Genomic DNA, 26385 nt, shown 5'->3' with positions numbered 1-26385 from the left:
CTGGCTAAATAAGTCATGTGAACATTGGTTGCTTTCAGAAACATGCCCAAAACTGAAAGGGGACGGAGGGGGTGTTGGGGTTTGGGGATTTGGTTTTTTGGGTTTTGGTTTGGTTTTTTTTTCTTTCAGAAAGTGCAAAGAACACATCTGCCCCAAGTTCTAGGGTGTTCATCTCATGACTGGTTTTAAAGTGAAAACCTCTGGTTCTCCCTGTCAAGGACTTTGAGGCGACCCAAGCCTGAGCTGCTTTGACATGGCTCGGTACATTCACTGGCATCTTTTATTTCAGTCATGATTTCTCACAACTACAAAATGAAACCAAGAAACCGTAAGGTACTTAGAAGTAGACAGAATATTCTGTTATCTGAGCTCACGAGAGATTTGCTATTATATTGTGGACCCGTAACCCAGGCCTACGTTATTGCCAGTTTACCCTGGCTGAAAAGCCCCTGGAGGGTCTCGTCGGGGCATTGTGGGCACAGAAGTGTGTGAGCAACGAGTCTTAAAGATGACAAGAAGGGGAAAAGATCAGAAGCAGAAGAGCAGAGGTTAAGGTATCTGGCCGCGATGCCCATTACTGGGAAACTCGCCTGAGCCACTGCAGCGTGCTGGTGCTCCCACTCCTTCTGGGCTTCCTCCAGCCAGGACTCCCACGTCGCCTGCGTGCTCCAGATCTGCCACTTGTTCTCAGCCAGCAAAACCCACACCTCTTGTGAACAGCAAGACAGCTTTAACCAGGGTACCTATGTGTAAAATATCAAACCCCGTGAGAGACGAGGACCAGCAGCGAGGAAGCCATGCAGTGGGAGGCGGTCTGGCCTCTTGCAGAGCAAGCCCTTCCAACCCAAACCTCCTGGGGACCGTATGGCACGCGGGGACACAAACCCACCTCGCTGCGGAACAGCCGAGATGTTTGTTGCTGCTGTCAGCATCCTGAACTGGAAACGAAAGCTGCCATCTTCCTTGTCCTCGTCTAACCAGAAGGTGATCAACAAAACACGGTGCCCAGAGCGTGCACAGGAGCCGACCCCGGCGAATCCTCCTCAGCTCCATTCCCACCATACTTCTTCAGTGTTACAGATTACCAAAAATGCCTCCTGATAATGTTTTGGGAAGTCAAAGTCTGCTTGCTATTCATAGCTGTATTTATGCTGAAATACGTACGTGTTCCATCGGCTATTGGTCGCCCTGTGCTCCCGAGCCCAGCCAGTCTGGACAACAGTTTGTTATTTTCAGCCTGCGGTTGGTTCTCTTAGAAGCTTCTCACTGGGACTTGCATTTACCACTGCTTTGTTCCTGACCCGTTCTGTCCTTTTAAATACGAAAATACATAAAAGACACAAAAGAAGCTGTTACCCAGACAATCCCAGCAAACGACAACGTTTCCAATCAAACCTGACTTTGGGGTTTGTTTTGTTTTGCTCTTTTCCCTGTTCGGAAATAGCCCATGTAGCTCTGGAACTTCACAAGCGAACAAGTCTCACAGCCACTTTGCTCCTTCGGTGGAAACATCTGATGCCCTCTCTTGTACCGCTACCAGCAATCACAGCCTGGTTTGGTTTCGCCCCTGCCAGCCCACGAAAACCCTTCTCTTCTCCAGCTAACCCTAACTTGCAGCAATGTAGCCATAGCCGCTCTGCCTCTAGTATGCGGGGCACTATGGGATGGGATACTGCAAAACCACACCTCACCCACTGTAAGTGTGGGTACGGCAGGTAGGCAGGCAAAGGACAACTCCAGCTGCCCCTGCACGGAGCTGGCTCAGGCGTGGGGAGTTTGCTGGTCTGCGTTCATATCGGCACATGAAAGCAGTTCAGCTCTCTGCAGGACTGAACTGCTGCCGGAGACATTAAATCTTCTGCTCCTGACACCTGCGAACAGCCAGGCTGCTGCGGCTACAAGGTCACCGAGCCATCATCCGCTTTGGGATAACGGACTGGGGTGTAAGTGCCTGACCTCTTTTTACGGGAGAGGGAATAAGAAGGCATTAGTGCTGGAGTCCCAGCAAAAGCCTGACTGAAAGGACTGCAAAGAGAGCGGTTTTCAGTCCTGAGGCCCAGGAAGCGCAGGAGGAGAGCAAAGGGGAGCAGAGAGGGAACCTTCTCCTCCAGAAGGAGCTGACGGACTGGGAAAGTGGCCGGGAAAGCAAGCTGCTCCTGGGCAGGAAGGAAGAGCTCTGTGTGGCACTATCGCTGGGATCTGGGATTGGGAAGCAGAGACGACAAATGCCTGGCAGCAGGCATCACTTCTATGTTCTACCTTTCAACCACGGTTGGGCTGTGGGACCCCAAACTACAGCTTAGTTTTAGAGGTGCTGTGTTACTGGGAGAGAAAGGGCAGGAAAGAAGCTCAATTAAGTCACACATATGAGGGAGACCTGGAATCCTCAGGAAATACACTTACCTCTGTCGTACAACTTAGCTGTAAAAACATATGCCGTTTGTTAATAAGGGTAAAGAATAAGCTCTTCGTGTGCCGCCCCTGCCTATGGGCAGATTCACCCTTTCTTCCTTCTGAGCTGTCAGTCCCGTTGAACTGGTATCTTCTGTCATTTTGCCCAGCACCTGACCGCAATGTGCACCAAGACCAGAAAGGGAAAACTTATGAAAGCGTACCTTTCAGCATATCGTAAGGTTGACAAAGTTTCTTCGTAACAGATGTCTGCTGGACTCAACGGCCGCAATCTCTAAGCATGTGAAAAGTATTAACTGACATTAGATTTTGAAGGAGGCTTTTTAAAATAGTTTTAAACACTACCAAAACACAGACAGGGATTAACGTGGAAAGATAGACCGCTAACTCCTCAAATAGAAAAGGAGAACCCAGGTGTCTTAGCAATCTGGCCATAAATTAACTCTTTCTAACACTTGTGCCAGAAGAGAAATGAGACAGAAAGAAAGATGAGAAGATAGAGGTGGTTTTTGCAAAAATTAATACTGAAGGCGCTCGAGTCCTGCTAACTCTGCCTTAATGCTAGCACCAACGCAAAAAAAAAAAAAAAAAAAAAAAAAAGGCGCAAAACCACTTTGATGGTATTTGTACAAGTAGCAATTGAAGAATCTGTCCTTCAATTTGAATTACGCAAGTTAGCATCTGAAGAAACCCAGGTAAGCTGTTTTGAGAGTATCAGCATTTACAGTCAACCTTTTCACATGTGCACATTTTCTGTTCATATTCTTCCACCTTTCATTTAATTGCACTTCCTTTAAAAAAAATACCTCTTCAAAGACGCTGGAGCATACAGATAATTCACCTGAGACAAGGAAGAACCTAGGGGAGTTTCATCTCATTTAGGAATGCAACCTCTGGTGCACAGCACAAACGATAATCTCAGAAGTCAGGGAAAAAAGGACTTGTTTCATAACGCAGCCTAGTTTTAGGTAGGTAAAGAACGCGGGTTTTATATAAAACAGGTGCTTCTGAGTTTTATAGCTACATTTACCTATCTGTCGATAAATTTTTACAGATATGCAGAAAACTCTTTCAGAAGAAACGGAGGTTGTATCTCTAACGTAGACAGAGATATCTATTTTGTGCCAGCCGCATTTCTGTTCCAAAAACAGAAGTGCTCTCCATTGGAGTAACGCGTTTAGTAGTGGCTAGAAGCTTTTGACCAGCAGAAGGGTTCTCCCCTTTATGTTGCACAGGAAGCAAGCTTAGCTTTTAAACTACACTCACTTTCACCAATGTCAGAGCCGCACAATTCTATTTCAATGGGCAAAGCCGGTTATAAATTCAAGAGTCAATTTACCATGATGGTCCTGCTCTTTCCCCCCTGGGCAGACTGCAGGAGTCTCGTCAGGACCAAGTCCCTGTATGGGATATGCACCGCTCTCTTTCCTGTAGCAACCTCAGCCAGAGCACTAAGGGAAAATAAAGTGAAAAGTAGAAGCATGACTATAAAAAGCAAATCTGGGGGGCCGGCGGCGGGGAAGAGCCTACCAGATTAGAACCTTCCGTATATTCATGCTTAGGCACGTGCTTCAGTATGTTCGTGCTTATGGACGTCTCAGGCTTTATTCATTTAAGTAACTTCATTAGCCAGACGGCAAGGAATCCTGAACGGAGGGAAAACTATTTTTCACCTGCAGGAATTTAATTTTTACTTCACAGGAAAGGATTATTTTTTTTTAAAAAAAGAGGAAGAAAAACACCCGGTGACATTTCCTAACGTGGTTAGACTTAGATTTACCCACCCGCCTTCCTTCAACCTGTCTCCTTCAGATCCTTCAGAGGATTTTTGCCTTTCGCTTCCTGCCAAGTCCGCCAGATTTATAACTGGCTGTTTGGCGATTGCTTCATCGAGAAAAATCTGTTAAGATACGGTATCAACAGCAGGAAAAATCACCAAATCCGTCGCTCAGACATTATGAAGTAAGATACAGAAAACGATACTCTGCGGAAACGCAGAGGAAATAGGTTGCGACAGTTACCGCTCTTGGAACACCTGACCTAGGAAGAATTGCTTTCAATACGAGACCCACGAAGGCGTGCCTCAAAGCAAACGACCGACCGTCTCTCAGGATTAAGCAGCAGACAAAGCCGCTCATCCCCTGCACCCGCAGAAAGGGGGTGCGGAAGCACCGCTGGCTCCCAACCTCCCCCGGCTGCAAAGACGACGTCTCCCTCCCATCCCCGTCCCAGAGGAGCCCAGGACTGGCCCTGCCTGCCAGGGCTGAGCAGCTTTCGGAGCTGCCTGCGCGAGCAGCCGTGGGGAGCTGAGCTCGCTTGTGCTCCAGAGACGGGCCACGCACGTCCGGGCCAGCCGGAGCCCCCTCCTCCTCAACCAGCCCCAGCCCGGGCTCGTCCTGCGTAAGCGGCTCTGCAGACCCCTCTCCAGCTCTGTCGACAGGGGACTTCAGCAAAAACGGTAGTTCTGGCGTCAGTCTCCCGAGGGGAAGCGCTGGGGGAGCGAGCGATGATAGGAGCAAGGCCCGTTGTCCGGAGCAGAGCCGCGAGCAGTCGCCTCCCCCGGCCCGGCTGCTCTGAGGTGGTTCAGCCGCCCGTCGGCAGCAGCACCACGGTCACCCAGCACCCCTCCGCCTGGCCGGGGGCACACACAGCGAGGACAGCAGGATTCGGGCCACGGTGACCCTCTGGGGTCACGTCTTTGCCACCGCCGCGCTGCGGCCTTCCCTCACGCGGGGTCGGGGAGGTGCCGCAGACTGCCCCGCGCTTGTGCCGCGCCCTGCGAGCTTGCTCGCTGCAGGGCTGCTTGTTAGCGCGAGCCCAGGAGTTCTGCAGAGCGCTACCGGGCAAGCAGCAGCTGCCAGAGAGAAACAGGGACCGCAGGTCATTTCGGGACACCAGCGAGGGATTTTCAAAGACCGCCTGTAATATTTGGCACATAGCGGATCTTAGATACGGAGCCAACCTGCAAGCAGGCAGCGGTTTCGGACACCTCTGCCTTCGGCGATCCCCGCTCCGAGAGCAGCACTGGCGGACAGCGTGCACGCGCCAAAAAGGTGGGCTGGCAAGGCTGGCCCTGCAGCCCGGGGTGAGGCAACCCAACAGGCTCTCACCTGCTCGCCGTCGTGGAGGTGCCAATAAACGAGGGTGGGTCTAGGTAAAACAGAGCCACCCTGGGTTTCGTGTCTGCATGGACTTCCACGAGTTCGTCTGACGGTGCATCTAAGAGGACTGAGTTCATTCAGAGTGCTAAACAGCTACACTGAACGGTGGAAACAGTGCCTGCACACTACACCTGTTCGAACTGGATGGTGACGACCCCCTGAGACCGACGGCTGGTGGCATTCATGGTAGTCGTAGCTGCTCTTCTCATCTTATTCCCCTGTCCCATTAACCTCCCCACCTGTGCGTAAATACCACAGGGCACCAGCTTCAAACCGTCCACTTAAAAACCTTGCTGCTGCTCTTCTCTAATCTTGAGCCCACCAGGCTTCCTGGTTTTAGAGCGCCAAAACGTGTTACCAGCACCAGAAAAAAAATTGTTACGCTTAGTAAGGATAGAACAAAAATTAAGATCGACTACGGCGGAGCACGGGGTAGTTGTTCCGGCTTTACCACAGTGAGAAATTCATTCCCGGAGAGTTCCACTTGCCCGGTAAATTTAGTCTACACTGAGAGCTCACATCTGTGGACTTAAGACGTTTGCAACATTCAGGATAAAGGCGTCATTTGCCTCTGCTTCCGTCATCGCCATTAGATAAGGGGTTTCAACAAGCTTATTCCATGCACCGCTAAAATGAATGAGGTCTGTCTTCCCCTGTGCTCATTTTTTTCCTATTTTTTTCCTGCCCATTGCATCAAACCTGTCTGAAATTGGCCACGTGGCTCCAGACCAATGAGGAGGAAGGTACAGGGGAAAGTAGTTCACGGGCAAGTGGCAAACTGCATAAACCTTAGAAGGACAGCTAAAAACTCAGTGCTCTGACACATACACCATCTTCAAAATCCCCTCCCAGCTCAAGAGAAACAGATTACCCATTTCCAGTTAGCAACGAGTCCCGCCTCTGCCAACGACAGAGACTAACAAGGCGAGGAGCATCGGGGAAAGAGAGCAGATAAAAACGCTAACTTTCTTCTTAACCCCTTTCTTCTTCACCAAGGAGCAAAATATAGAAAGGAGAAAGAAGAAAAGTACTACGAGGGATGAAACAGCTTGGCCAGTGGTACGGCAGAGCAGCCGGGCAGCAAAAAGCAGCAAAAAGGTGCTGCTAGGTCCAGATAGCACCCACACGCTTCAGCCAACGTGCCCAGAAGGGTCATGTTAAGATAGCAGAACGGATGACTTTCCAATTGCAATAAGCAAAAAAAAAAAGAAATAAATGCACACAGAAGACTAAGGTTTGTTAATACTGAAACAAAGCGAGTTCATCACCTGTTGGTTAGAAGTTCCCAGCATACTGGAAGTAATCTGTAAAGACGAGAAGTAACTAGAAGGTGACACGTGTTTGGGAAAAAACCCACCAACTTCACAGAGTGTCATCCCGCCGTAAAAATAACACAGGTTACACAGATCAAAACTTGCCTTCATCCCAAACCATTACATAAGCTTACTTCATGCAGTTATTTATCAGATCCACACTGTTTCATCCCCACTCTCTTTCTTCTCCAGCATTTCTTCAACCTACTCTTACGTGCATAATCCTTATCGCCGTCTAGGTAGACGCCATCCTAAGGTACATTTCAATAACGCATTTTACTTAGAAATTAAGTTGTGCAGCATCTAGACAGCTATGCAGAAAATTCAAGAAGGGCAAATGTTAATTTTTGATAGCTGGGCACGGTGGTTCAACCAGTACTTATTTTCGAGGCTGTTTTAAGAAAGAAAAAGCCAATGGTTCTGACTTCTGGATGAACAGCTGCAGCCATACGTATTACCTGCGTAAGGGTACGTGTGACGTGAGAGCACCTGCTACATCACGGCGGTCAGATCGCACGAGGGTCCCCGTGCCAGCAACTGGTGGGACCACGGGTCACGGTTAAGCGTCAGCAACCGAAGTCAGGTCACGGGTGACAGAGGCCCGTCTGTCTGCGGTGTCAGCGAGCGGGGCGGCGAGGGTCTCGGTGCCAGCGGCTGGACGGGGGACCACAGTCATGGGGCGCAGGCGTCCGAGGTGCCAGCAAGGGGAGGGAGCAGGTGATTGTATTTTCCCCTAGCCATAGGTGCACGTGTACATTGCTAGCAGACTTTGGGGTGGGCTAGGCAGCGAGCGGGAGGAAAAGCCCTCTCTGGAGAGACTCGGTGTCTCAGCCGGAGGTGAGCGAGGGAGCCCAGGCTGGGGGCACAGACGGCACCTGGGCTTGAGGCTGCGCTGATCTTCCGGGGCTCTGGAAACGTGGGCGCGCGTGGGAACCCGCAGGGTGACAGCACGCCTCTGGTGTCGCCCGCGAGCTTCAACGGCAACGAGCCGGGGAGGAGGCTTTCGGCGAGGTGCCATAGTGCCAGATGGCGGCTGGCAAAGGCACGGCCCATTCTCTGGCAGCCTGCGTAGCCGGCCGTGGTGTTGTCACGCATGTGCGTGGTGCACGCTCAGCCTCGCTACTGGCCGAACCTGCAAACGGGAAAGCAGCGGCCACATCCACGGGTCTGGCTCAGAGACACCCCCGGGCCTGGGGTGCCCCAGGCCAGGCTCCTGCGGCCCGCAAGGAGGAAGCCCCGGGCGGGCAGAGTTGTACCAGCCCTCCCACCACTTGGCGGGCAGAGTGGTACCAGCCCTCCCACCACTTGGCGGGCAGAGTGGTACCAGCCCTCCCACCACTTGGCGGGCAGAGTGGCACCAGCCCTCCCACCACTTGGCGGGCACTGGCATCAACCGTTAAGCTTCGCAGTACGAAATGCGCTAACTTCAAAAAGAAACCTGTTCCCTACTAGCAAGGCCATGGTTACGCGTTAAAAGTAAAAAGAAAGATCCAGGACACGATTTTTTTCCTCTGCCCGAGAGCTGGCTGTAACGGGAGTAAATCCGCACCAAACAGGGGGTTGCATGTCCACGCTGCTATGGCGAGCGAGATGGGAAGGAATGAGTTTTCACTGCCGTGTGTGTTTCTCACAGGAGCGCACCCTGGACGGCGTCAGAGGAAAAGAGAAACGTGTTCGCAAGTGGCATCCCTGCATCGTTTCTGCTGGCACAGAGCTGGGGAGGCTGGTTCGGGAAAACAAAGTGCTCTTTCTTAAGGGAGGAGTAAATCACAAGCAGCCTCCAGCAACCGGGGTGGTACTTTTGCAGACAGAAGGCACTCCGTCACGGGAGCGAAGCTTTCTGCTTACAGCAGCGCTAGCACCCACCGGACCACAAGCGCAGAAGGCTGCTGATGGCGCGGGAGCATCCAGCAGCTACGAAAGCTGCGCCGCAAAGCCGGGAGAAGCCGCAGGCGGTGCTCGAGCGGGCGGCCGAGAGGCTGGGTACGGGCCGCGGCGGGGGGGGTGGTGTTGGCGCAGCGCCGCCGCCCGGCCCCCGTGCCCCGGCCCCCTCCGCGGGGAGCCGCCGGCGGGCGGCTGTGAAGGGAAGGGCTGAGGCGGCGACGCGGGGCGAGCCCCCCCCCCGCCGTCGGCGTCGGCGTCGGGGCCCGCGCCGGGGAGGTGGCGGCTCGGCCCGGGGCGGGAAGCGAGGCGGCGGGCGGCGGCGGTGACGGCGGTCTCCGGTGCGCAGGGAAGGCGGCGCTCGGGGCGGAGGTCGGCGTGCTGCTGTGCGACGTGGGCGACGCGGCCTCGCTGGCCGCCGTGGCGAGGCAGACCCGGCTGGTGCTCAACTGCGTGGGCCCGGTGAGTGCGGGGACGCGGGCGGTGCTCCCGCGGCGTCCGCCGGGCGCGGCTGCCGGCAGAGCCCGGGCCGGCGTCTGCCCCTCCTCGGCCGGCGCCTGCCCCTCCCTCGGCCGCCGCTCCCCGGCTGCGTGCGGCTGGGCGCCCCGCTGCTCGGGGCGGGGAGAGCTGCGGCGGCGACCGGGAGCCTCTGCGGCTGGGCTGCGGGGTTTCGGGAGCCGTCCGGCTGACAGGGCGCTTTTTGAGAGGGAGCCAGCAGTGCAGCCGTGTCCTGGGGTCGCCTGAAGCTTGCCCAGCACGATTCCTGCTGGTGTAATTCGCGGGCGGTTCTCGCTGAAGGACGGCAGGGTTGGCTGGCGGTTCGGCGGCGGGGGGTTTTTTTTGCTCGTTTTGTGGTTTGGGGGGAGTCTTTCACAGGCAGCGTAAGAAACTGCTTGTAATAGTGGGGAGGAGTTTTGGGTTGGGCCAAAACGGTTTCAGGGGTGCTAGCGCTGAAAAGAAATGGAAATCTGTGGAAAAGAAGCCCATAGAGATGCTCTTCCAAGTTCTTGGCCCCTTTAAAACTTTCAGTGGCGATACTTCCAGCGCCTTTGGAGGGGCTCAAAGTACAAGAGCTGGAAGTTGGGTCACGATGACGTCTTTGAAATTGGGGGTACTTAAGCAGAGAATATGCTGATAACAGGAGCGCAAAAAGCATACCTTGAGATTGGACACATTGAATTGGCCTTGGTGGTCTTACCTTTGGAGAGAAACAGGGTGCGGCAGTCCGTGCAGCAAACGGCATCATCAGTGATGAAGTTTGTTGTGCTGTTCCTTCTCCCGAGCCCCCCAAAACCCACAAGTGCTATTACGTTTCGGCCCCACGTAGCAAAACCAATACCCACCAAGGGCTTACTTCTCTTGTAGGCGGCTCTGTTAGATGAAGCACGCTGGGTGAGCTGTGGTGGGTGGGTTTTATTTTTTGTTACGTGTGGTGGTCTTTCCTTCTACAGTATAGATTCTTTGGAGAGCCTGTGGTAGAAGCTTGTGTTGAAAATGGTGCGAGCTGCATTGACATCTGTGGAGAACCCCAGGTACGTGACCGTAGAAAAATGCTACCTTCTGTCAAAGAGCTGTTAAAGGGGTATTTGTGTAGTATTTTTCTGCGGACGTTGCTGAACGTGAAGACAGCTTTTGCCTCCTGATCTGCTGGTTTAAGATGCATTAATTGTTTTAAAGTGCATTAATGTGTATTAGTTGGACAGCTTTCTTACTTAGAGACAAGAGCCTCTCGGGTTCTCTCTGGAAATCCAAAATGTTTGAGTTCTGCTTCGCGTCTGGGTTGTGGTTCTACATAGGAATTTTGCGCAGGCCACCTTTCTTTGCACTGCTGGGATACTGTCATACCGTAAGACAGGAGTGGCATGTATCTGTCTTAAAGATGCTTGTAAGTGTTTTGAAGTATGTGGGGTGCTGTGATAAGACAGTAAAGCGCTGATGGCTAATATTGGGTGTGGCCGAGTACAGAGTTCTGCTTAAAATGCTTGTTCTGACTGTGTTTTAGTTTCTGGAAGGAATGTACCTGAAATACAACGAAAAAGCTGCGGAAAAGGGAGTGTATGTCATTGGAAGCTGTGGCTTTGACTCTATACCAGCTGATATGGGAGTACTGTACACCAGAGACAAGTTGAAAGGTGACTTACTTAAGTGTGACCTTATGCTGAAAAAGAAATGCAGATCATGCTTTCATCTGGCTTCCCAAAGCAGCAGTGCTTATGTGGAGACTCCTTCAGTCTCTCTTTTTGCCTGCCTTTACCAGCTGATGGGTTTCAACCAAACCTGGTAAATAAAGATTGAAAAGTAAATCATATTCCCATTAGCTTGCAGAAGATTGGTCATTAGGTGAAGGAGGGATTCAAGGTAATGTTGCTCACTGAGAGAACAGAACCTGCAGCTGTCAGCAGCAGGCTGTTGAGCCAGGGTGTGGACATCCCTAGGCAAGGCTCAGCACACTGCCCCTTGTGCAGTGCGGATCTTGTAGGGAAAAGACAGTGGGGACAGGAAGGCTGCGGGAGAGGGATTGGAAATTAGTGGGTAATCCGGTTTCCTAGGTTTTCTTTCTCTACTGGAAGCCCTGAGAAGCCATTGTCTGCGTGTAAGTAGACAGCCAGTGCTGCGCAATGCCTTTTTCTTTAAGAGCAGCTAGACAGTAACTGAAAGAGGATAAGATATATTTGAGAAAAGATGCGAGATGATTCCATTCTGTGCAAATAGTACTTGCTCCTAATCTCAAATGAGGATACTTCGTTCATCAGGTCTGACTTGCAGTTGGAAGGGCTGATAAAAGTATCCGAATGTTTTGCTTTTATGTACCGTTCAAAGAGCTATAAAGTGGGATTGCTTTACGTTGGAGTGTGTCATCAGCTTTCAGTTTAATAAAACTCAATCTGGATCTGATTGAAGGGAGAGGAGAGGCATGGAAATGAGTATCTGGTTGTTCGTGGGGTTATAATTTGATGTCTGATACTTGTTTTGAATAAGGATGTCTTTTATATCTTCCTGTTTGGCCTTTAGGGTATTACCAGCTGTCTATCCAGTTGCTTGCTATATTGAAATTTGCCCCCACAAGTACAGTCTTAACGCTCTCAGAAGGAACTGAGCAAAGCAAAACAAAGCAGAATTTGGAGGAGTTGTTTTGTTTTGCTATTCATCACAACTAAGCATGCTTTGCAAAACACAAGCTATGCTAAAATTAAAGGTTTTAGGATATCTTGTGTGTGTTTTGAGGTTTGGGGGAGGGGGTTGGTGGGGTTTTTTTGTTTGGTTTGGTTTTTTTGTAGTTAAGGTCTAGCAAAATCTGTAAGTCCATCTCAGTTTTCACAGCCTACATCATCCTTAATTTTGAAACTTGGAGGAAAACTGAATATGGCTCTTAATATTCCTTTCCTTTTTTTTTTTTTGTGGATTATTTTTACTATGTCATTAACTAGATAATACAAATGAAAAATGTAGTGAGTAAAGCTAATATTGGTGACCCTTCCTGAAGTACTTTACGCAAGAAGTTTGATACTTGCTAACTAAAACAGCTGTGGAACTTAATCGTAGTTTATTTTACTTTGAGGTAAAGATGTGACTCTGCCTTTTCAACTAACAGTGTCAGTGGCCTGCTGTTTGAGTCTACCAGAGCGTACTCTGGCTTTGTGAACTAATGAACTGTATATGCCAAGTAATGTTTTCTCCTCCCTTAAAGGTACCTTAACTGCTGTTGAAAGTTTCCTGAAGGTGAAATCTGGGCCTGAGGTTAGTTGGTTTACGCCTTCTTGGAAACTGAGAGGTATTTGTGGTGACATCACCGTAGCCCATTAGAATAACTGTTGTTACGTTCATTCAGACCAAGGAACAAGCTGGCAGTTCTTTGGTGATGGCTCCAAGAGCTTTAGGAGCTACCAGAAGTATGCGAGCAAACACGCTTTTGTAAGGTTCATTTGCATAGGCTGTCTACCGAAAGTTTGTTGTGTTAAGCCATTTCAGGAAATAACTTAATTTTGCAGAGATGTCGGAAGGATTCATACATAAGTAAACTGTAACAGATACACAGTGTGTTGCCAGTAATCCTAGTGTTTGGCTGTTTGGTGGGTTGGTTGGTTTGTTTTGTTTGGGGGGTATGTTTCAAGGTACATGTATTAGCATTACATGCATTGAAGTATGTAATAATTGTAATAGGGTGTAATAGATGTAATAATTGTAAGGTCATTGTTTAAATAATGCAACGATGACCCAAACCAAGACAGTGTTGGTGCCCAGCAATTGAACATACTGCTTCTCCTGTCCTGTCCTGAGCACCCATATTGCCAGATGGGGCCCAAGTCATAGCCTGTTCTTATGAGCATTGGGAGGAGTGGGGGAAGTGCGTGGATTGGGAGAGTAATATCTGTCTGTTAGAGGACAGGGAACAGTAGTTAATGAGAGTGTATAAACCTGTATGTTGGGTATAAAGGTGGTTTAAGTATGTAGGATAAGTTGTAAGTGTAGGTAAGCAGGGATTTAGTAATGAGAATTAAATACAACGAGGCAGATATATATATATATATATATATATGTATATAAAAAAATATAAAATCTTCTCTGTATTAACTTAGGTGGGACCTGAGCATGACACAAATGGCATGGCGTAAGGGGTGGAGATTGCGTTGGGTCTGGCTGAGATGGAGTTAATTTTCCCCATAGCAGCCCTCATAGTGCTGTGCTCTGTATTGGTGCTAGAAAGGTGCTGCTAACACACCAGTGTTCTGGCTGCTGCTAAGCAGTGCTCGCACAGCATCAAGGCTGTCTCTCCAGTATTTCCCCCCGCCCTCACCCAGTAGCCTGGGGGTGGGCAAGATTCTGGGAGGGGACGCAGCCAGGATAGCTGACCCAAACTGACGAAAGGCGTATTCCATACCATATGATGTCTGCTCAGTGATAAAAGCTAAGAGAAAGGAGGAGGGGTGGGGGGCATGTGTTAGTACAATGTTTGCCTTCTGGAGCAACTGCTCTGTGTCCGGAAGCCCTGCTTCCCGGGAAGTGGCTGGACATCGCCTGCTGATGGGAAGTAGAGAATAAAGCTTTTGTTTTCCTTTGCTTCTGCATGCGGCCTTTGCTTTTGCTTTATTAAACCGCCTTGATCTTGACCTATGAGGGGTTTTTTTTCCATATTATTTTCTCCTCTCCCTGTCCTACTGAGGAGGGAAGTGGTAGAGCGGCTTGGTGGGCACCTGGCATTCAGCCAAGGTCAATCCACCGCATTTCAATGTACTTTTATGCGTGTAATCGTAATACACCTATGTAATAATGTGTAATATATGTAGTAATGTGTAATATATGTAATAATTCTAAGGTCATTATTAAAATAATACATGAAACCTTCAGATACTGAATTAACTACGGTTTCATGGTATGTTGCCAGGGCTCTTGTGCACATGATGGGACCTGGAAGTCAGCTGTTTATGGCCTTGCGGATCAAGACAACCGGAGGAAGCTTCGAAAAAAGATAGGATATGCCCCTGTTCCAGTAGTTGGTGCAAAACTTAAAAGCAGGTATGAGAAGCGTAAGATGTGAAACACGCTGTCTTCTAACAGCTCCAGTATTTACTAGAGAGGTTGGTAACGTATTGCTAAATACTAAAAAGATGCATTTAGGACTTCAGCGTAATATGAATGGATGGATACTCATCTAGTAGAATTGAAGATAAGTTCAGTTTTACTGATTTGTTCCTATTTTACTGAAAATAAAGAACATGTCCCAGCATTTACTGGGTCTCAAAGTTAACTTGTTCTAAGAGAGTTTTAGACAAACACAAACTTTTGTGTTTGATTTCAGAAGCGATTGGTAGAAGGAAAAAAGAAATGTGAGGGGAGTATTCTTCTGATTATCAAATTCATCCTCGCTGTAGTGTGTGGAATTTTGACTTGAGCCAGGGATAAATTTGGAATGGTTTGCTTTCAGTGGAAAGAGGTGACGTCATAGAAATGCTTGAGGAAAAAGCCAGTATTGGTAGGGCTGTCATGATCTGTTGCTTTCAGTATGCGTGAACATTTGAACATTTTTTCTGACTTTCTTTTTTCCATTGGCAGAGGACTTGTGTTTTACAATCAGCAATTCAAAGAGTACTCCATTCGATTCATGGGATCTGATGGTTCCGTTGTGAAACGGTCTCAGTGTTACTTGCACACAGAGTTGCAGGAAACACCTGTAAGTTACTGGTTTTGGTATACTATGTCTTTATTAGCATTTTCAGCGCATCTTTCCTTTATGTGATAACTGTTCTTAGTGCAGATCTGCATAGTAGGGCTTCTGTAGTTAGGTAAATAGTAATGAACTGCGATGTGCTTTTGCTTCTGTAAAGAAGGAGGCTTGTGCTGTTGATCTCCTTTGCAAGCTGTTTGACCTGATGTGGTCCAGGTTCTTCTGGGTGCACGGGCTGGTTTCATGCTACTCGATACTCTGCCTGATGAGCTTGCTTATTGCTGCTAGCATAATAGATACGAGAGTCTCTTGCAGGGTTCTTATGCTATCTGATTTCTGGGCCTGTATTTGTAGGGAATGGAAGCCCTGAGTCACAGAAATATTTGAAAGGTAGGCTTCCTTATTTTTGGGAATGATGAATACGTTAAATTCTGTTCCTGTGCAGAGGCTTTTCTTGTTTTAATCAGTGGAGCTTCTAAAAGCATTGTAATTGTAGCCTGTGCAACTGTAGTCAGGTCAGTATAGTGTAGTAAACGTTCTGATAAAGAATTCGTATGCTGCTCATTTGTATCTGGAGACTTCTTTGATGCTTGGGTCTCTGGTGTGCAGAGTAAAGGCAAGGTGAAGTGGTGGTCGTGTTTAGTTTTTGTTTTCCATGGTTTCCTGAGAGGAGACCAGCACCAACAATGTACAGAACAGCTGTGCAGAATCACAGGCATCAGTTAAAGAGATGAAGGTGAGACAGTGCTCTGAAAATATGCTTGGAAACTACTCATGAGAAAGGCTTCCCATTGCTATTCCAAAATTCTAAAGGAAGGCGTCAGTTTGTCTTAAACTAAAGCAGTAAGAGGAGGAAAGGAAGATCTTGGGAAAGAAGCCTGGAACTGGATACCAAAATGCATCTTTCTTTAAAGTTTTCCACTCTTGTTTACCCTGCTCGCTCCCTCGCCATTCTGTAGTTACACTGTCTTCTCATAATGAATTATAAAGTGAAGCATTATTCAAAGAGTTGTTTAGAACCAAGACAATTGTCTAAGGCCCTATTTAAACAGCTATCTATTGTATCAAACAATTGCATCCTCATTTGGGGGTAGATTCATTTTTACAAATGCACTGATGCAAAAATTTTAATGTAAATTCTACCACTGGAAATATGTTTTTGCCTCAGGTGCAGTATGGCGCTTATGTGAACATAGGTGGTCTTGGCTCTGTTATCAAGCTGATGTTTGCCGGCATTTTATTTCTTCTTCTTGTGAAGTTTAGCTTTGGGAGAAAACTTCTGGCAAAAGTAAGTGTTCAGAACACAAAAGAATTAAGTGTTCGGATATTTTTTTTCCCTCTAGTTTACTGTTGTTTGTTTGTTTTTTCCCCTGTTCTTATACAGTACCCGGAATTTTTCTCTGCTGGATTCTTCACAAAGAAAGGACCAACCCAGAAACAGGTAGCTGACTGTTTTCCATCGCAATTACTGAATAGATTTGTTGTGATAATGGTGGAATAGTAATCTAGAGTCAGCTGCTTAGTCCCAGAGAAATAATTTCTAAATGCACATTGTGTGTGCCTGTTCAGTTAGCTTTGAATATTTAAATCATCATGCCTTCTGCTATTAGACATCAAAGTATGTGCAACTCATACCAGGAGAAAATGGGTCATGTTGCTGGGTCTGATGTATTTACATGGATGGCTCGCAGCACTCAAATCTGTCAACGGGGAGACTGAGTAGTACAAACCCAGGACTGAAAGCCCTGAGAGAATAAATGGACTTCGGGACAATAACAGTTCCAACAAAGGGGAAGTGATTACAAATTTAGATGAGATTGTACCTTTTAAGCAATAACTCACAATAACTCCTCTCATATTTAGATAGATCATAGTATTTGGCATAATAGATACCTGTATTTACTACTTGTGCTTGCCTGATAATAAGCGAGTTACTGTTTTGGCGGCCACATTTGTCTTGTCCACTACAGATGGATGGAACCTCTTTTACAATGACTTTTTTTGGCGAGGGTTACAGTGAGGGGCAAGACCCCCAGTATGGCAAACCGAATGTAAAGATCTGCACTGAAGTGAAAGGACCAGGTATGTATGTCAGTAGCAGCTTACTGCTTTTGCCTTACATTGCCTACTCGAAAAGAAGTTTATGGTTCCACTGCTACTCACCCTTGAGGAGCACTTGCAGCATGGACAAAGTCAGCAGCCTTTACAGAGTATTACCTTGGAGAGTAGCATTCACTGTGACCTGTTTTTTGAAATAGCCCCTTCATTTGCCGCCTTGTCATTCGCTTTCCTTCTGACTTTCCCCGTTCCAATTTTCATTTTTGCAGAGTAGAGCAGTTAAAGGGAGAGTGCTTTAACGTTAGTTTTCAGTTGTTGCAGCCTGGACTTACTACTTGTTTATTTCCAGTCCCCTGTGAGTGAACTTAAGCAGATCTGGCATAGTTATCATTTCTAGCTATAACATACCTGTGTTCAGGTCATTCCTTTGAGGGGAGGTGACACCTGAAGTCAAGTTTGGAGACAGCAAGAATGTATATACAGAAAGGAGTTAATGAAGCATAGCTTCTTTAAATAACTGCTGAATGCAGCAGTCTCACAACAAAAGTCTGAATTTAAGCACAGAATGGGGAAAGCTCTTGCTGTAATGGAGAGCCCTCTCTCACCCGTGAGGTGATCGCTCATGGTTGTTGTGTGGTTATAGGTCTGTAGTTGAAGCAGGATTTGTCCAGATTAGATCTTAGGGACTTCACCAGCTACTTGGGATGATTACAAGGTAAAAAAGCTGTTCTTAAATGGGGAAGGCTGTTTCGTTGCCAAAGAGATTATTCTTCAGCACGCTGTGGGTAAGAGCGAGATTACATTCTACATTTCAACACGCTGTACATCGTTCGTTTGGTTTTTTTGTTTGTTTGTTTTTTTGTCAGAGCCTGGCTATGTTGCTACACCAATTGCAATGGTTCAAGCAGCTGTATCTCTTCTGGAGGATGCAGCTTGTCTGCCTAAACGGTAAGTACTTTCCCATGCAGAACAGCTTGATCTCCCCTAAAGCTACTATATGTGTATGTTTCTCTTGGAAACTGCAGATCTCATAACCCTGTGGATTTTTGTCTTGCCTCACCCAAATGGCTGTGCAAGGGAGATAACTTCACACACTTTGCTTTTGCTTTATTAAACCACCTTGATCTTGACCTGTGAGGGGTTTTTTTCCATATTATTTTCTCCTCTCCCTGTCCTACTGAGGAGGGAAGTGGTAGAGCGGCTTGGTGGGCACCTGGCATTCAGCCAAGGTCAATCCACCGCATTTCAATGTACTTTTATGCGTGTAATCGTAATACACCTATGTAGTAATGTGTAATATATATATATATATGTAATAATTCTAAGGTCATTATTAAAATAATACATGAAACCTTCAGATACCGATTCACAGCCATTTACTCTTGTCCTGGTTTCAGCTGGGATGGAGTTAACTGTCTTCCTAGTAGCTGGTACAGTGCTATGTTTTGAGTTCAGTATGCGAAGAATGTTGATAACACTGATGTTTTCAGTTGTTGCTCAGTAGTGTTTAGACTAGAGTCAAGGATTTTTCAGCTTCTCATGCCCAGCCAGGGCACCTGACCCAAACTGGCCAACAGTGTATTCCATACCGTGGGACGTCCCATCTAGTTTAGGAACTGGGAAGTGGGGGGGCAGGGATTCGCCGCTCGGGGACTGGCTGGGTGTCGGTTGGCGGGTGGTGAGCAATTGCCCTGCGCATCACTTGTACATTTCAATCCTTTTATTACTACTGTTGTCATTTGATTAGTGTTATCATTATCATTATTAGTTTCTTCTTTTCTGTTCTATTAAATCGTTCTTATCTCAACCCAGGAGTTTTACTTCTTTTCCTGATTGTCTCCCCCCATCCCACTGGATGGGGGGGGAGTGAGTGAGCGGCTGCGTGGTGCTTAGTTGCTGGCTGGGGTTAAACCACGACAACTCTTCATCTGCCTTTCAATTTGAAAGGATGTAGTCATACGTCTTTAGAAATGCTTTTGCTGCATCTGTTGCATCAATGTCTGGATTTTCAGTTAATGGAATGGTTTCTATTGAGTTTGCTGGCTGCAGAAACGAACCTATGAATATAACCAGCTTGCTAAATTCTGCACACGCTCTCCTGTGGGAGAGAGTGGCTTTTTCTTTCTCAGGCAGTGAAATACATCTTTGACTTAAAAAAAAAAAAAAAAAGAAAAAGAAAAGAAAAAAAAAAAAGGTCTCATTCACTCACTGTACCACTAATGTTTTTCTCTTTTGATTTTCATTAACAGGGGTGGTGTATATTCTCCAGGAGCTGCTTTCTCCAAAACAAAACTGATCGATCGCCTCAACAAACGTGGTGTTGAGTTCTCTGTTATTAGCAAGCCTGAACTCTGAAGTCAAGACATAACTGTATGAACTAACCCCTTTCCTGGGTCTAACTCCAATAAAACTCATTTGGCTGTAAAAGCCTAATCATAAAATAGTTTCACTGTGCTATTGTTTACAGCAGAAACAGAAGAAAAACGGAGTTAAAAGTTACAATACTATTTGCTATAGCGAGCAAGCCCATAAAGGGTATTGAGTTTTAATTCCCAAGCATATTAAATCAGTGACTTATTGGGTACTAGTTCTAGAATTTTCTTTGATCTCTTCTAAGTTTTAAGTTAGTACTTAACGGAACCACTATGGCATCTGCTTCACAATCAGCCACAGCCTTCTTGCTTGGCCCCAGTCTGCAACTATTAAAAGCAGGCAGGCCCTGGATAACAAGTGCCTTAGCAGATGAAACAACTAGTTACTCCTCATGCCTGTTTGGGAGGGGTGCTATTGCTTTGTGATGTTCTTGCTTTCAAAGCCTTAGTGCCCCCAGTGAAATAAAAGAGTAGTTGTTGTTTCTCAGAGCTTAAGGAACAGTTTTGTCTCTTTTTTTTCCCCTGGGTTATTATAGAGACCAGGTGACTCTGTACTGTTGTCATAAGGGATGTTGACTTTCATTCTTACTAGCTTGCCTGTAGTGAGTTGCGCTAAAATAGAAGAGAAAGCACAAAGAGTAGGGTTTGTCAATGAGACCGTGATCAGCAGCACGGCAGCTCTTCTCCCCATGGTGGCCAGCGGTGCCAGGGCTGGGAGGCCTGAGTGGCCCTACAAGCTGGTGGTGTTTCAGGGTTTTTCTGGGTGGGGTGTTTGGTGGTGGTGGTGGTTGTTGGGGGTTTTTTTTTGTTGTTGTAGCTAAGGTCTACCAAAACCTGTTAAGTCCCTCTCGGTTTTCACAGTCTACATCCTCCTTTATTTTGAACCTTGGAGGAAAACTGAATATGGCTCTTAATATTATTTTCCTTTTGGTTGATTATTTACATTATGTCATTAACTAGATAAGACAAATGAAAAATGTAATGAGTAAAGCTAATATTGGTGACCCTTACTGAAGTACTTTACCTACGAAATTTTCCTCCTAAAGTTCTGAAAATTACTCTTTTGAGGTAGAAAAATCTCTTCATCTCCCACAGCTGCATCACATTCACCATCTCTATTACCAGGCAAATCCCATGCAACTGTTGCTCTGTAGTATCACAGCTGTATTGAAGATTGAGATCACAACTATTCTGTTCAGGTAGGCAAAGCCAAAAAGATCAGCACCCAGAAGATTGGTCAGTTATGTCCTTACATGAGAAGAGTTTGATGGCAGTGAATGGAAAGACAGTTTAAGACAAGTAGAATTCCTACAAAAAGCCATCACTGAATTTGACGGAGACTGAGATCGCTTAACTGGCATCACTTACGTTGTCAGTCCCTTAAATGGATTAAGAAACATATACATTCTTGCTTGTGGGCATGCAAGTCAAACTCCACAGAGCCACTGAACACTTAAATAATGAGATAGTTAAGCTACAAATTGCCTCTCTAAGGGCTTAAGTGTATTGAGAAGTCCAATTTTAACTTGTCCAATTGTTCCCTGCAATAAACACGAGTGTATTTCGGAAAGCTATGGGACAATGTGCGTACTGCAGTTAACTTGGAACTAAACTTCCCCTCTTCAAGACTGTTCCCAACGTCCTGCTTCCAAAAGGAGTCTACATATGCTTGTGCTGTTGGTGCTCATAGAAATCGCACACCTACCTCCTCACCTTTCTCTCTCTGTGTATTGAAGTTGCAGTCGTAGTATCAAAATACAAGCAATCAGTCATTCACTAAGAATTCACGGTGTAGTCTGGATTTAAACCAAGTGCAACAGCAAAGCACACCACACCAATGACTGCTGTGGGATAAGCCTGCTCTTGGACCTTGCCAGGTCAGAGTCACAGCCAAGGAGTGAGTGACCTGAACGAACAGCCACATCAGTGACCGTAACTTGCATTTTTCCCTCTACCTCACAGATCGGTCATCCACACAGCACAGTGCATTGGAAAATGCATCGTATTTTAGGAACAGCTTTAATTCAAAAGGAACCGCGATACATTTATCTCCAGGCATATCAAAGAGACTCATGATCTTGACCGCTTTGGTGAAAAAAGCATTCCTGGAATGGAAACCTGGAAGTTTTGCATAGAAGACAAAAGTGCAAACGGAATAGGAAGCAAATGCTGTCTTATTACTTGAAATCCTATTCTCTCTTTGTATTTTCAGATTGGCCTAGACTAATAGGTTATAAGCATTGCCTAACAACTCACAAGAAACTATGGACTGGTTTCTGCCTGTAGCTTGTTTTTTTCCCCACCAGAAATCAACACCTAGGCTATTTCTGATTAGTTACATGGGAACCGATGAAATTCCAGCAAATAAATGTATTGCACTGACAACCCTGAGAGTTATCTGCGGCTTTATTGACACACTAGGCATGTTCTTGTAATACGATCCATTACAGATCTTAACATTGCAGCACATTTTGATGGGTTTCTGTCTTCAGGCAGCAAAGGACTGCCACCAGGTCCCTGGGGGAAGGCCTCCTCCTCTGTGCTCTCCTCCAACGCTAATCGTCTCTTTCTGCCCCGACGCCCTGTTCCTACTGTAGTCCTGGGTGTGCTTGATTCCTCGTTTGGCTGGGCAGCTCTTTGCTCAGGAGCATCCGTTTTTTCTAGTTTAGCATGTGGGACTCCTCTTATTCTTCTGAACGTGAAACAACTAGAGTTTTTACTTACTGGTTCTTTCACAATTTGGGAAATACTAGATTTATTTTTTCTCCTTGACCTCAACAGAGGGGGTGAAAAGACAAATTGAGAAGACAAGTCCGGGTCTATATCCTTAAGCTGCACAAGATGGTCTTCTTTTCCAGCTAAAATGACAATGCATTCTTAACATTCATGTACATTATACATAAACGACAGTGACATTAAATTACAGCTAATAATCAAAAGCACAACAGATTCCTGAAATAAAAGGTCCAATTGGGTTTATAAAAAATGTGCAGGTATTCTTCGCCTAGTAACTGCCTCTTGAGATCCATTCTTTTACAGTAAATAGTGAAACAAAAATAAGCCAGTGTAGCAATTTTACCTGCACTTACATAATGAAAGATACTATGCTCAAGAGGCATCGACAGTCCTTACACATCTCAAAAACTATTTTTTTACCATGTACTCCAATACAAAGAACCCCATGAGCAGTAACTTCACTAACAAAGTATATGCCCATGAAAAACAACCATATAACTAAACAGCTGTATAGTTTATTGCAAGTTGCAGCTCATGTTAAGTTAAAACATTAACAGAATTTGAAAGCATGTCTCCTTTATTTCTCCACTGGAGGGAAGTGATGACAACCACATATTAAGATATACCCTCCGGTTTTCAAAACAGATAGACATTCAGCTCATGACAAAAAATTAAGCTTAAATTTCATTTCAGTGTACTCGGATCAGCCTCCTCTCCTGTCTCCACCACAACTAGCCAGGCAGTCATAGAGAGTTCAGAAAAAAGATGAAATGCCTCTTTCCCAATTTTTTATTTCCTACGGTTATATTCTTACCATACTTGAAGCCATCCTCACAAGCTGTTTTCTGTGGTTTACAAAACAGCAATATGCCCTATTTTGCATATAAACATTGTGCACCTACCTTTAAATTTCTTTGTCAGCTTTGTGAGAGGAGGAGAGAAAAGGAAGGACTCATTTTCCTCAAGAGACAGTTTCTGATGCGTACAAGTTTTACGGGATCTGGCTCTTGTAATACGATCTGTTAAAGTTCTTGATGTTTCGGCATGTCCTGATGGGTGTCTGTCTTCAGGCAGCAAAGGACTGCCACCAGGTCCTTGGGGGAAGGCCTCCTGCCCTGTGCTCTCCTCCAATACTGACTGCCTCTTTCTGCCCCAACGCCCTGTTCCTACTGTAGTCCTGGGTGTGCTTGATTCCTCGTTTGGCTGGGCAGCTCTTTGCTCAGGAGCATCCGTTTTTTCTAGTTTAGCATGTGGGACTCCTCTTATTCTTCTCTTAGGAGTATCAAGCATTCCCACTTTCCCACCTGCACACGTGTCTTTCTGAGCAGAGAGAGATTCTGTGTCTGCCAGGAGATTTTGTGCCCCCTTCCTAGCACTTCTTCTCGGAGTGACAGGAAGTTTGAATTCTGTTTGAGGAAGCGATGATTTAGACAGATCAAGGTCAGAATTTTCTGAAACTTCTGATGAACTCATCTTTCTTCTTCTGCCTCTTCTAGTTGCCACCGGTAAAAGGAGTTGGGCACTAGGCCGCACCTCTTGAGCCTTGACAATGTTTTCCATAAATTGTAAATTAACGCTTTTCAGTTTTCTTGCACTTCTGCTGGGACTGACTGACGTTTTTATCTTATGACCAGTGTCAGTCTGGCCAGTTTCTTGACCTCCTGCTGAACTTTTCCCTCCTCTAGTCCTTTGGGAAGTAGCAGAAGCGATAATGCTACCTTCAGCAAGACAAGTTTCCTCATTAGCCTCTCCCAAGAGTTCAGCTGCAGCTTCCTTCGCTCTCCTTAATCTTCTTCTTGGAGTAGCGGCTACGGACTGTGTAGGGAGGGACAATGTTTGTCCATCAGAAAGACTGCTTTCTACTTTTTCTGCAGTACTTGGTTTAGGCTTCCTGCCTCTCCTAGGAGTAACAGGCATCACAAGCGTTTGCTCCTCTTGAGCATTTTCTTCTGTTTGAAGACTAGAAGTCTCAGGTGCTTCTTTTGTTCGCCTGGTACTTCTCCTAGGAGACAGTGCAAACAGACCTGGTTTGCCTGTCTTCAGTAGCTGCTGAGTGCCTGCCGATGGAGTACTTAGACTTCTACTCAGCTGTCCCCTTGCACGTGTTCTAGGAGCGATGCCGTACTCTACTTGACGTACGCTGGTTTCGTCTTCCACTCCTTCTGGCACAGTTCTTAAGGGAGCTTTTGCCTTCTGGAATCCGGTTACCTTTTTACCTATGGTTTCGTGAATAGATTGTTCTACAACTTCCGATGTAAATTCTTTACTTCTTGTGTCTTTGATCGCATCCAGTAAGTTCTCAGCAATAGCTACCTTAATGGGTTCAGGCACATACGGGAGCGACTCTGCAATATTTTGAGATGCCTGATCACCAGTTACAGTGGACACCGAGTTGGTAACACGTTCTTGGTTTTCAGTATTTCCTAAACTGTTGACAGGTTTTTCCTCTGTTGTTGTGCCAGCTGCTTTAGAAGCATCTACTAATGTCGGGTCTCCCATCTCTGCTTCACCTTCTTCTCCTTCCAAGACGAAAGTAAAATTACTCTGAGATAGAAAAAGCTCTCCATCTCCCTCAGCTGCATCACATTCACCATCTCTGTTATCAGGCAAATGACATGCAAACTGTTGCTCTGTAGTATCATAGCTGTACTGAAGATTGCCTGAGGGATGTAGTTCACTATATGGTGATGTTTCAGGTGCTTCTTCTGAGGTTTGTGCCTTAACCGCACCATCTCCAATAACCTAAAGTTAAAAAATGTCTCTTAATGCATTATCAGTTACCAAACAGACTAACTTCGGGCTGAGCTAGATGAAGCTGAGGACAGTGAAATGCTGCTTTTCCTTTCAGATCACCACCAAATGTAAAGTTAGAAACATACAATGTACTCTCTACTACAGAGAAAAGTTTATGCGCTTAAGGGACAGAGAACAGAGTATTCTGTGCATGCAATCACATGCTCCATTTCTGATGCTTCTGTTCATGACTAACGATTTGCCACCACCCGTGAACAAAGTGAGCAGTTTTACAATACAAGCTGTACACCCAGCTGGCAGTAATCATCACATTGCAGTACTTTCCGGACTGACTACAAATCCACACAGAGTGACCGACTCTGCATCTAACGGGGCAAAGTACAACGATGTCCCCCAAGCTTAAAGTTTCGGTCATCATAGTTGTCACCGCAGCACTTAGTCAAACTGGCCAGGTATCACATCGCACAACTCAACACCGCACTTTAAGGAATCACTTGGATTGCAGGAGACAACACGTAGATTCTAAATACCTCCATCTCAGCCTTTGTAGCTCCCCATACTGAGCAATTATTCTCTCCTGCTAGAGCCACATGAGACACTCAAGCTTTTATGCTGAGAACAAAAGTAGTCTCTGTTATGTATTTCAAGTGACTCAGGTGGCCAAGGTAATTTAATCAACGCGTGAAGACCTTTGCCCAACCCTCTAAGTTATAGTGCTAGCCAAAGAGGGCAGAAGGAGGAAGCCACTCAGCGGGAGTCTCCATAGAAGCTGCTTATTTTCTTGCCTCCTGCCTTGTCAAAAGTTGCTAAAGCATCATCTTTTATCGTATTCTTAAACAGTTGTTCAACCCTAAACAAGACCTGCACGACATGCAGGAGACCTCGCACAGGACCATGCTGGTTTCAGCAGCCCAAGGACATGCAAATTTTCAAAGTCCTCAAACACTATTGGAATTAGCCTGGCAGAGAAGGGGAAGATGCGGGAAGATTTCTCCTCCCTAGGCTGGCTCCCCAAGGAGAAAAGGTAAAAAGTGTAATCATTAACAGTCTCCAGGCGATGGCACCCGAAGTACGGAGATGCCCCCCATAGGCGGGCTCGCCGAGGAAAAAAGCTAAAAGCTGTAATTACTAATAGTTTCCGATGGATGGCTCCCGAAGTACGAAGGTGACGGCAATACCGAGTACAAATACCAGACTAGTTTCACGACCACCAGCAATTCTACCCTGTCGTAAGCCGGCGTTACAAAGTACAGCAACAGGGTAACTCCAGCCTGGTTCCCACCAGCCATTAACAGCACGGCAGGGAGCACAGACTGCAAGCGAGGTATTAGCGCAAATTTGAGAACAAGTGCATGTAGTTGCGCAACACGCATCTAGCAACATGCCACGCTTCAAAGCTAAATTCGAGAAATACTAGTCATAGAATCATAGAATCGTAGAATCACTTAGGTTGGAAAAGACCTTCAAGATCATCGAGTCCAACCATTAACCGTGCCCACTAAACCATGTCCTGAAGTACCCTGTCCACTCGCTTT

The 26385-nt window shown here is 46.5% G+C and overlaps 2 protein-coding genes and 1 long non-coding RNA gene across 3 annotated transcripts in view; 1 reads left to right on the top strand and 2 right to left on the bottom strand.

The window, feature by feature from the left end:
- Positions 1-494: 494 nt before the first annotated feature.
- On the bottom strand, positions 495-3865 carry LOC138688841 (uncharacterized). The gene is made up of 3 exons (XR_011327646.1): positions 3752-3865; positions 2616-2686; positions 495-1311 (listed from the first exon to the last, which is right to left on the bottom strand). It is a non-coding gene; the product is annotated as an uncharacterized lncRNA (long non-coding RNA).
- A 4831-nt stretch (positions 3866-8696) lies between these two features.
- Positions 8697-19429, top strand: LOC138688631 (saccharopine dehydrogenase-like oxidoreductase). Its single transcript, XM_069800578.1, has 11 exons — positions 8697-8869; positions 9117-9229; positions 10219-10299; positions 10770-10899; positions 12456-12505; positions 14151-14281; positions 14819-14936; positions 16099-16371; positions 16901-17012; positions 17855-17936; positions 19238-19429. Exons 1-11 carry the CDS (start codon positions 8779-8781, stop codon positions 19341-19343), a joined length of 1287 nt encoding a protein of 428 aa, XP_069656679.1. The 5' UTR covers positions 8697-8778; the 3' UTR covers positions 19344-19429.
- Positions 19430-22283: 2854 nt separating this feature from the next.
- Positions 22284-26385, bottom strand: part of LOC138688802 (protein ELYS-like) — a 44165-nt gene continuing 40063 nt past the window's right edge. Inside the window, exon 34 of the mRNA XM_069801326.1 lies at positions 22284-24838. Coding sequence (XP_069657427.1) covers positions 22949-24838 — 1890 coding nt within the window. The 3' untranslated portion in view covers positions 22284-22948. The remainder of the gene's footprint in view (positions 24839-26385) is intronic.

The sequence above is a fragment of the Haliaeetus albicilla genome, chromosome 13 (genome assembly GCF_947461875.1).
Source record: "Haliaeetus albicilla chromosome 13, bHalAlb1.1, whole genome shotgun sequence".
Taxonomy (NCBI): domain Eukaryota; kingdom Metazoa; phylum Chordata; class Aves; order Accipitriformes; family Accipitridae; genus Haliaeetus; species Haliaeetus albicilla.
The sequence above is the reverse complement of the archived record's forward strand: the minus strand, read 5'-3'. Positions and strand labels throughout refer to the sequence as shown.

Coding starts and splice junctions, on each gene's coding strand:
- LOC138688631 (XM_069800578.1), top strand. CDS start 8,779: ATGGCGCGGGAGCATCCAGCAGCTACGAAAGCTGCGCCGCAAAGCCGG. Junction 10,300..10,769: donor ACATCTGTGGAGAACCCCAG/GTACGTGACCGT, acceptor ACTGTGTTTTAG/TTTCTGGAAGGAATGTACCT. Junction 17,937..19,237: donor GCAGCTTGTCTGCCTAAACG/GTAAGTACTTTC, acceptor TTTCATTAACAG/GGGTGGTGTATATTCTCCAG.